This window comes from Gossypium hirsutum, chromosome A10, assembly GCF_007990345.1.
Source record: "Gossypium hirsutum isolate 1008001.06 chromosome A10, Gossypium_hirsutum_v2.1, whole genome shotgun sequence".
In the NCBI taxonomy this organism is placed as follows: domain Eukaryota; kingdom Viridiplantae; phylum Streptophyta; class Magnoliopsida; order Malvales; family Malvaceae; genus Gossypium; species Gossypium hirsutum.
The window spans coordinates 73,024,194-73,035,093 of record NC_053433.1 but is presented as its reverse complement, the minus strand read 5'-3'; the positions used below and the strand labels follow the sequence as shown (position 1 = coordinate 73,035,093).

Below are 10,900 nucleotides of genomic sequence, written 5' to 3'. Positions count from 1 at the left end.
CAAGAAGTTTCAAGTTAGTGATCTTGTTTTAAGAAATATCAAGGTCAGTTTTCTAACATTGCAATAAGGAAAAATAACCCTAAATTGGGAAGGAACTTATAAAGTGGTAGAAAATATAGTTTATGAAGTTTACAACATAACAAAGATGGAGATTCTTGTGCTACCACGTACATGAAATGCAAGCCACTTAATGAAATCTTATGTATGAATGATTTTTCCTTTTTTCATTAAAGATACATTATCTGCAAATGTTGTCTATTTTATCTATAATGAACAATTTTATTTGAGTTAACTGATTTAAGACCGCATCTCCAAACAGCTCGTTGATTTAATATTGCAGCTGATATCATTAAGATTAGCTCATTTAAGATCACAACCTAAGTTCATTTGATTTAAGATCATGAAAATTTTTATTTGAGTTAGCTGATTTAATATCGCTTTGAACAACTCACTAATTTAATATCACAGCTGATATCATTAAGGTTAGCTGATTTAAGATCGCAACCTAAGTTCATTTGATTCAAGATCATGAACAATTTTATTTGAGTTAGTTGATTTAATATCGTAACTCTGAATAGCTCACTAATTTAATATTGTAACCTAAGTTCATTTGGTTAAGATCATGAACAATTTTATTTGAGTTAGTTGATTTAAGATTGTAACTTCGAATAGCTCGCTGATTTAATATCGCAATTGGTATCATTAAGGTTAGCTAATTTAAGATCGCAACCTAATTTCATTTGATTCAATATCATGAACAATTTCACTTGAGTTCGTTGATTTAAGATCGCAACTCCAAACAGTTTGCTGATTTAAGATCACAACTTAAGTTCATTTGATTTAAGACCATGAACAATTTTATTTGAGCTAGCTAATTTAAGATCATAGCTAATATTATTAAGGTTCGTTGATTCAAGATCGCAACCTATGTTAGTTGATTTTGGAATCTTTATTTCTTAGCTAATTTATGCTAACAACTTGATTATGTAGTTTGTTTAAATAAATTTGCAGTTAAAACATAACACTGTTTCAATACAAAACAAACAAATTTCATATTCAAAAGAAACAAGTACAATAAAAATAAGGAAATTAAGAATTAAAGTTGGTATCTTGGGGATCGGCGAGCACTTCATCATCTTCTTCGTTTTCTCCTTCATTTTCATCACCTTCACATCCAGCTGTGGGAGCCATATTAGTCTCAGCAGAATCTTCAGCAAAGTAAAGTCTGTTGGAATTCTTCCATTTTTCACAGATTCTTCCCAAGTTGCTCAAAAAGTGAAATGAACATCGAAATCCAATTGAGCATTAGTGAGATTACTAAAAGCATCAAAATTTACCCTATGGGCATCGAAGAGACTGTCAACTACTTAAGTGTGTAATAAGAAGTTATGCTTTAAATCAGGTAAGTAGTCTTGGAAGCTTTGCATTGTTTTCCTCTTGTACTTCTCTAAAGCTTCTTCATGGCTCTTTACCAGATTAGCCATAGTAACTTTATGTTGTTCATCCATACTTTTTATGGTTACTTCCAAAACGCATTTATCGGCTCGCTTACTTACAATCTCTTTATGTAACTTTTCAACCTCTTTTTCAACAAATGTGAGACGCTCTTGTAGTCTCCTATTCTGCTCCAAAAATTTCTAATTCTCTTCATCCAAGCTTGTATATAATTTGTGAGCCCTTTTTAGTGTCCTATGGTAGAGTGATGAACATTTTTAGTTTTTTTCTTTTTCAATTTTGCTTCACCAATACTGTCAATGAGCCCCATACTGACCATGTCAGCTTCAACTAAGACAACTTGGGGGGAAAGTATAAACTCTTGTAATGAAGGTTTCTTTGTATAATTGGACGATCTAGAAGGACATCTATTCTCATTCACTTTTTTAGGCATGAAAAGTTTCCATTGTTTGCTCACCTCACTAAGACTGTAAGGAAACTTCTGCATGCTAAGATGTTCACTTCATAGAAATAATGTTCCTCTCTCACCACCAGAAGCAGTGAATTTCATGGAGCCACTAGGAGGGCCATAATCAACAATTACTCCTAAAGCATTATCAACTGTTAATCTTGGTGGTGGTAGAGGATCAATAGGAGAGTTGGGATAAGATGAAATTATGGTAGGAACTGTAGCAATAAGGGCTAAGTTGTTAGATATTCCAACACGATCTTTCCTTTTATTTCCATGAAACTCCCCTATTGGACTACTCTCATCTTCACTACTTAGTACGATGTTGGCAGTTCCTACAGTAGTCTTTTGCTTCTTTCTACTGCTCGCACTCCCTTCCCTAATAACAATTCTAGAGGGATCACATCACACATTCTGCATAAAAGATCGCACACCAATGTATTCGTCGATTTCTTAGATAAGCTTATGGATTCTTTTTAACTTTTTTCAATACCACGAACTATGCCTGTATCACCAACAAGTGTAATATCAGCACCAACAGTTAGCATAAGGGGGTTTGCACCACTTTTTACATTCCCTGAAGATTTAGAAGACCATGGATGAGGCTTTAATTTACAAAAGCTATAACAATAATTTCTAGGTTCCTTTTTTCTCTTCAACAGTATAAGCCTTAACTCATCAGTAGCACCATGTGGTCAGATGAACTGTGCAGGTAGGTTTGCACCATTATCAACTTCAACTTGCCTCTATCTATTGAGACTTAGATTTAAGAGTCAGTGCTGAAACATGTTCCTAATAGTTAGCACTTCCTCCAAATCTAGTATGCGACCCTTTCGAAGTCTATAATACTATCCCAACCTACTTCTGTAATAACTTCTCGCTTCCTTAGACACATACCCTTACTAGGTATTGACCACTCAGTTGGAAATTCAAAGCCATTATTAAACTTGTACTTAACCCGTATATACTTGCAGCGATTTAGACGAAGGTTTAAAGACCAGTTAGTAATGATAGATTCCACATCTTTGCAAGGTGAGAAATAAAATAAACTCACCGAACCCCCACGATTGTAGGCCTTCAATTGGTACAAATTCTAAAAAACGATAATCAATGGCACTTCTTCCCGCCGACTGCACTCAATGAAGTATGCCATTGCAACCCACAATGAAAAACAAGATAACTGCCCCGAAGCTATCTTGTATTCATCGAGAAAGTGATAGAAAAAGGGGTGGAGTGGTAAATGGAAACCTGCTTCTATCACGTGCAATGGAAGTAAAAAACCACCGTCGTTGGTGTCGCTCAACAGATTTAATAATTCAGGGATTGAGAAGTCATAAGCAAAGTTCGGTATTTGAATGCCTCGTATGGCCAAAATAGGATTCATTTCTTCCACTTTCGTAGTGCAAACATAAGCCTTAGCCTCCATCGGGGTACTTGCTTCATGGCGTCGCGAAGAGATTTTTGAATAATACGACCATTTATTCTAGTCCTAGCCATGGTGTTCTAATAAAACCAAGAAAAAATTGAAAGAACGATGGAAATTTTATGGAAATGACCTCTAATACTGTTTTTCTCAATAATGGTTTCTTCTCTAAAATCTCTAATTCAAACAATGTAATTTTTAGGGCTCAAGTAACTTCCTTTTAAAAGGGCTTTTTACACTTTAACGATTCATATATCCGAGAATAAGGGCACAATCAGCTGCTTATAGTTGTTACCCTTCTTAACACGTGGCGAAGTGTACGTTGCAAGTTAAGGTATAAAGTATATTTAATAAGCCTATTCTTGTGTTACTTTTCATCTTATAGAACTAGGTTCCAATAAGAGTCACTTTATAACTCTTCTTCAAACCAGGCGGGGGATAAATTGTTATGATACTCACTATTACCGACTCGTAACCTGACTGGGTTCAGGTCGAGTTTTGCACAGTTCTCACTTCAAGTTCGCGTGACACTGTAAGTTCACATGCAAGACACTCAAACCCCTCTATGAGACCGCACGATGTGGATTCACACACCATCATATAGGCGAACCTACATCATATAAACACATGTTAAACCTAGAGTAGAGTACGTGCCGACATGCATAGAACCTACCTACAGTATCATATCTATGAATAGTAACCATATCATATAAATACACAGTTTCACCCATATAAAGACACACATAAACACCCAAAAAAATATTAAAAATATTAAAAATATTTAAAAAATTCTAAAAATCCTTTTAACTTATATTTTCTAAATATATGAACAAAGTCTTAAGAGTTCTATAAAAGAGAATATTTATTTTGGTAGTCTTTTTTTTGTAAACAGTATTGTATAAATTTGAATTTTTAATAATTTAATAAAAATTATTAAAATTTTTAAAATAATGCCCAACATTCAAAACCTCAAAAAATAATAATAAAATAATTAAAATTACCAAATTTCTGAAAAAATAAAAATTTAAATTTTAAAAATTTTCCAAAATTCTTTCAAAAAAATTATAAAATAAAAATATATAAATATTCAGAAAAATTAATTTTATTTTTAAAATTTCAAAAAATTCATTATTTTCTATAATTTTTAAATTTTATAAAATTTATAATATTTTTTTGCATATATATATTATATAAAGTTTCCCTTTTAATTTTGAGAAAAAAATATTTGTTGGAAAATTTTTATAATTTTTTCAAACTTTGGAGCTTTTATTTTTATTTGTTTTCATATTCTGAAGATATTTTTTGAACATTTATATATACGAATATATATTGGATTTTTATGATCTTTTGAATTCTCATAGTTTGTTTTTAGAATTTTCACTCTTTTTTATTAAAATTTAAAAGTTACGCGATACTATTTACAAAAAAAAATATTAAAACTATATTTATTTTATAAATTTAAAATTTAGATAATTTTTTATTTTTTATAATTTCGTAATCTTTGAATTAATATAAATTTTGTAATTTTTTTCTATAATCGTATATAAATTTTTTTAGGTTTTATAAAAAATAATTTTTAAGATTAGTTTAAAGTTTTTTTTTAAAATTTTCGGAACTTTGGAGTATTTTAGTAATATTTATTTGTTTTTTTATTTTTAATATATACTATTTTAAAATATTTTTATAATTTTATTAGTTTTTTAATTTTAATAATGTATGGACTTTTTTTTTTATTATATAATATTTAAAAAAATTCAAAATTCAGAGTTGGATTGGATAATAATTGACGCTATTTTCATTATTTTTCTTATCCATTTTTAAAAAGTACAGGACATAAGTACTTTATTTTTAGATGGACCATTTTGCTCATATTTAAAATTTACAGGGATGTATGTGACATTTAAACTATTTTGAGTACTCTACATATTATTTTTTTATTAGAAAAAAAAAACAGGTAAGATATTCTATCTTTTTAAAAAAATTCCAACTAAGAAAATTCCCTTTCATTATTTCTTTTGTCTTTCCCCTAAGTATTCCCTTGCGCTACAACACTGTTCTTTCTTTTCACTGTTAGGAAAAAAACGAAAAAAAAAACCATATTCAAAGAACAATCCAACAAACACCATCGTTGTTGGATAATCCAACTGTTTTGGTTTCCGAAACTAATCCAAAAGCAAAAATGCTTAACCGCCACCATATCCTCCTTCCCATCCTCCTTTTCTCCTCCCTTCTCGCCGCAGGGGACGACGGCGCAACCATGCTCAAGATAGCTTCATCCTTCCGCCCTCCTCCCACTGGGTGGTCTTCCTCTTCTTCAGACAACTACTGCAAGTGGCCTGGCATAAATTGCGACAAATCCAACAGCGTTACTTCCATCAACCTCTCTTCCAAATCCCTGTCTGGGACCCTTTCCCCCGACATCGCCGCCTTGTCGGAGCTCCAGACTTTGTCACTCCAACGCAACGCCTTGTCCGGGACCATCCCATCTTTCGCCAACCTCTCCAGCTTACAAGAGGTTTACCTTGACAGCAACACCTTCACCTCTATTTCCCCAAACGCCTTCTCCGGATTAACCAGCTTGCAAAAGCTGAGTTTGAGTGACAATGCCGGTTTAAGTCCATGGACTTTCCCAGATTTGTCTCAATCGACGGGACTCGTTGAACTTCAACTAGACAACACCAGCTTGTTCGGTTCCTTGCCTGATATATTCGATTCTATGAACAGCTTGAAAAGTATAAGGTTGTCTTACAACAATTTGAGCGGCATATTACCGGCTTCTCTCGGTGTTTCAATGGTTCAGAATCTTTGGATCAACAATCAGGATGTTGGGTTCACTGGTACTTTACAAGTTTTATCCAACATGACACAGTTGTCTCAGGTTTGGCTTCAGAAAAACTTGTTTACGGGTCCGATCCCAGATTTGTCTAAATGTTTGGATATTTTCGATCTTCAGCTTAGAGACAATCAGTTGACAGGGCCGGTTCCCAAATCTTTAACTGATCTTCCAAACTTGGAGAATGTTTCATTGTCTAATAATAAATTGCAGGGTCCTTTCCCAGAATTTCCTACCTCAGTTGAGAAAAAAGTTGTTGATGGAAACAATAATTTTTGTAATAGTAATGGGGATCCTTGTAATCCTCAAGTTACTACATTGCTTGAGATTGCTGGGGGTTTTGGGTACCCTGTGTCTCTTTCTGATAATTGGCCTGGGAATGATGCTTGCGAATGGTCCTTTATTTCTTGTGATTCACGAAAGAATGTGATTACAGTGAATCTGGAAAAGAAAAACTTAGTCGGGACGATTTCTCCGGCCTTTGCCAATCTCACCTCATTGAAGAACTTGAATCTGAATGGTAATGGATTAACCGGTTCAATTCCTGATAGTCTGACTAAGTTGACTAGTTTGCAGCTTCTTGATGTGTCTAATAACAATCTTAGTGGAGACATTCCGAAATTTTCAAATTCAGTAAAATTCTCGTACTCGGGGAATAGTTTACTTGGAAAATCTGGTGGTTCTGGTGATGGAGGAGATTCAGGATCTGGAGCATCCGCTGGAGGTTCGGATGGTAACTTGAAAAGTGGCAATAGTAAGAATTCGATTGCTATGATTGTCGGTATTATTGCTGGTGTATTGATTTTTGTTGCTGTTGTTTGCTTTGTTTCTTATAAGTATATTATGAACAAGAGGTACGGAAAATTTGGTAAGGTGGAGGGCAGTGATGCTGAGAGGGGTGTGGTTAAGAGTCCAGCAAATGGTGGCGGAATGAATGGGAATGGGGGAGTTCCCAGTGAAATGCTAAGCCAAAGCAATGGGGATCGTAGTGACCACCATTTTTTTGAGGGTGGAAATGTAGTGATCTCAATCCAAGTACTAAGACAAGTGACAGATAATTTCAATGAGGCCAATGTTTTAGGAAGAGGTGGTTTCGGGGTTGTTTATAAAGGGGAACTGCATGATGGCACACAGATTGCTGTCAAAAGGATGGAATGTGTGTCGACCGGTACTAAAGGAATGAATGAGTTTCAGGCAGAAATCGCAGTGCTTACAAAAGTTAGGCATAGGCATCTGGTTGCACTTTTGGGTTACTGTATTAATGGTAATGAGAGACTCTTGGTTTACGAGTATATGCCTCAAGGTACCCTAAGTCAGCATCTCTTTGAATGGCGGGAAAATGGATATGCTCCGTTCACCTGGAAGCAGAGAGTCACCATTGCACTGGATGTTGCACGAGGGGTTGAGTATTTGCACTCTTTGGCACAACAAAGTTTCATTCACAGAGATTTGAAGCCCTCCAACATTCTCCTTGGGGATGACATGAGAGCAAAGGTTGCCGATTTTGGACTCGTTAAAAATGCACCCGAAGGTAAATACTCTGTGGAGACAAGGTTGGCAGGAACGTTTGGATATCTTGCTCCTGAATATGCTGGTATGTGAATTTTTGTCTTCAAATGCTTTAAGATTTTATACGAGCTTCTTACTTGCTTAGTTATACATATTCTGTGATAATTTTCTCTAGGCAAATTAAACCTTTCAATGTAATTTAGATGTATCCTTAATGTCTCAACCCCAGAATAGCTAATATATTATTGTTGATATGATCGGGGCTCTACATGGTATTATCAAGCTTGCTTAAACAGCATACTTTATAAGTTATGAGGCCATATTCGGTATTCTTATGTTAAAAGATTAAAAATCATGATTGACTGAAACAGTTGTCTTCTGATTAGCATTTATAATATTTGATGTTTGATATTTGGGTTGAATGTATTGTTATTGCCTTTCGCCTGGCTGTTTCGTAACGTTGCCATTTTTGTTGTTTGGTTAAATATTATAGTTTTCTAAATAGAGATACTGTTTTAATCTGAACAGCAACTGGAAGGGTGACTACGAAGGTGGATGTTTATGCATTTGGAGTGGTCTTGATGGAGATAATAACTGGCAGAAAAGCTTTAGACGAGACCTTACCCGATGAGAGGTCACATCTGGTCACATGGTTTCGCAGGGTCCTTACCAACAAAGACAACATTCCGAAAGTGGTTGATGAAACAATCAACTGCGATGAGGAGACAATGGCAAGTATCTTCAAGGTGGCTGAGCTGGCAGGACACTGCACAGCTCGCGAACCATATCAGCGACCTGACATGGGGCATGCTGTAAATGTGTTGGGCCCCCTTGTTGAGCTGTGGAAACCTACCACCCAAGAGGATGGTGAAAACTCGGGCATTGATCTTCACATGAGCCTTCCTCAGGCTCTACTAAGATGGCAAGCAGATGAAGGTACTTCAACAATGTATGGTGATATATCATACTCCCAAACCCAATCAAGTATCCCTGCAAAACCCTCGGGATTTTCAGACACATTAAGCTCATCTGATGGTCGGTGACGGACATGGGATAAGTGGCATAATTTTGAAGAGGTATGTACTGTAAAAAATGTTACGAGGGCAAAAAACACACAAAAAAGGAAGGCCAGGTTGAGTTGCTGTTGAGTCGATAACGGAGTGTATTATGGTCGTATTATGTTTATTTATTCTGATTGTTCTCTTACTTTGTTGGGCTAAACATGAGCCAAAAGAACCCTTGTTGTTTCTTATTATATTCTTCAACAGCTAACCGAATGATTTGTTTTGTTTGATGGAGTATTTACAGAGGGAAAAATAGGGTTTTTGGGGAGGAGAGGGAGGGAAAGAAAGATTGTATCATGTTCTTTTAATCATTTTTTCTATTGTAATGTATAATTATTGTTGAATCATTTTTTATTCATTTCTTTATTAAAATAATAATAATAAGTTGCAGGTTGGAGATAGAGGAAGGTTGGTTTCTTTCCTAGAGGTAGAGAAAGGATAAAAACCGAGTGATAGCATGAATCAACTGATTAAGGTTCGAGTTTATCAACTCTTTCTTCAGCTTATGCATTAGTTAGGTTTGTAAACAGTTTGGTGGGTCTGAATAAAAGCTTGAAAGTCAATACTTACATCACATGGCTTTGGGAAGTTTCCATTGAAAAAAGTAGGATATATTTGTTAGTGCCAACTACATATGTGGTACCTGTCTCTTTCTTTTTCCTATATAAAAAACTGTAATCCAGATGAAGCTTTGATTTGATGGTTTGGATACGTAACCGTGACAAGCTGACCAATTGAATTAGGGTTTGAAAATATGAAAATGACAGCAGGAAGAGGAAGAAGTAAGAAGATTAGCTGAGGTGGACAGACCCACAACGTGGTGGTTGGAAATTTATCAATTCAGGGATTTCTTCCAATTTGATTGCTTAGAAGGGATGGATGAATGATTAAACATATTCTTATTTTTGGATTATTTGTGTTGACAGCAACTATTATGTTTTAACGCCTATACTATACGTAATTGTCTGTCCAACATTGCTGGTTGCATTTATGCCTTACCTGCAATTCTATTATCTCTCCAACATAATCCATCTCCCATCTGTTTTCTTTTTTAACATACAATCATTTTTATTTTAAATGACACTTTAAACTTTAACATGTTATAGTTATTTCTTTAATTTATCAGTTAGCTCTTCTTTTTATTAAAATTATTAATTTAATTTTGAATATCACGTTAAATTTTATGCTGCTAAATTTAAAATGAAAATTAAAAAAAAGAGAATGCTATTACATAACCTTAAAAAATAATGTAAAACTAAAAAAAAAAAACAAAAAAAACAAACGAGTTTTGAAAATCTTGGAACAAAGATTTTTTAAAATATCTATTTTTATAATTTTCATTAAAGTTTTCATTTTAAATGTCAAATAATGTCTTATATGTTATTTAACAATTAGATTAATGATTTAAGGAACGAGAAAATCTAATTGATATAATATCAATAGTTTAGAGATGTAAAAAAAATGATTTGAAATTTAAAAATCAATTTAAAATGAAGATCATAATTTGAGGATATTTGATGCAATTAACTTTTACAAATAATACATATTTAAATAGTCAATATTATATAACATAATCTATATGAAATTGTAATATATTTAGACTTAAATAAAAAAAAAGAATCTAGACAAGATCTATAGTTGGTGGTATTAAGCCAAGGCCTCATTGGCCTCTAGTATGTTGGATCTAAATATTAGCCAAAGATTGAATTTTTTAATCCAAGTAAAAGTATCATAAAAGTTATTGCATTTTATCTTGAATTGCCTTTTTATATATATATATATACCATAAAAGTATTTTATTGTCCCTAGATGAGGAATTGACTCATTCGATGAGAGTATATATATATATATATATATATATAAAAGTATTTTATTGTCCCTAGATGAGGAATTGACTCCGTCATTTTCTTATCTATTATTTTGAAGATTTATAATTTTTTCATTTTACTGGATGAAATTTTATTGAGTTAGATTCATAAGAATTAAAAAATCTCATTTTTCAATACAAAAAAGTGGAACCTTTAGTTCTTGGATTTTTTAACCTCATCTTATTCAATAGTTTGACTACGAAATTTGTTTGTTTTTGTATTTTCAAAATATGAGCGTGTGATTTTTTATAACCGATCCTATTTTTAGTATAGAAAATGAGTTTGTCATCTTTATCGATA

The 10,900-nt window shown here is 33.5% G+C and overlaps 1 protein-coding gene across 4 annotated transcripts; it reads left to right on the top strand.

Moving 5' to 3' along the window:
- Positions 1-5,308: 5,308 nt before the first annotated feature.
- Positions 5,309-9,645, top strand: LOC107927592 (receptor-like kinase TMK4). 4 transcript variants are annotated; one of them, XR_001692481.2, is made up of 4 exons: positions 5,309-7,753; positions 8,197-8,744; positions 9,124-9,207; positions 9,503-9,645. XR_001692481.2 is itself a non-coding variant. In XM_016858693.2 (3 exons), exons 1-2 carry the CDS (start codon positions 5,506-5,508, stop codon positions 8,709-8,711), a joined length of 2,763 nt encoding a protein of 920 aa, XP_016714182.2. In that variant the 5' UTR covers positions 5,309-5,505; the 3' UTR covers positions 8,712-8,744; positions 9,124-9,645. The 4 variants fall into 4 exon arrangements, 1 of the variants encoding a protein (XP_016714182.2); XR_001692479.2 differs by having other exon boundaries at positions 9,500-9,645; XR_001692480.2 differs by having other exon boundaries at positions 9,476-9,645.
- Positions 9,646-10,900: the final 1,255 nt, after the last annotated feature.

Bases quoted from the DNA above. Each gene is read 5' to 3' on its own strand.
- LOC107927592 (XM_016858693.2), top strand. From the start codon at position 5,506: ATGCTTAACCGCCACCATATCCTCCTTCCCATCCTCCTTTTCTCCTCC. The intron at 7,754-8,196 runs GTATGTGAATTT...TAATCTGAACAG, and splicing joins TCTTGCTCCTGAATATGCTG to CAACTGGAAGGGTGACTACG.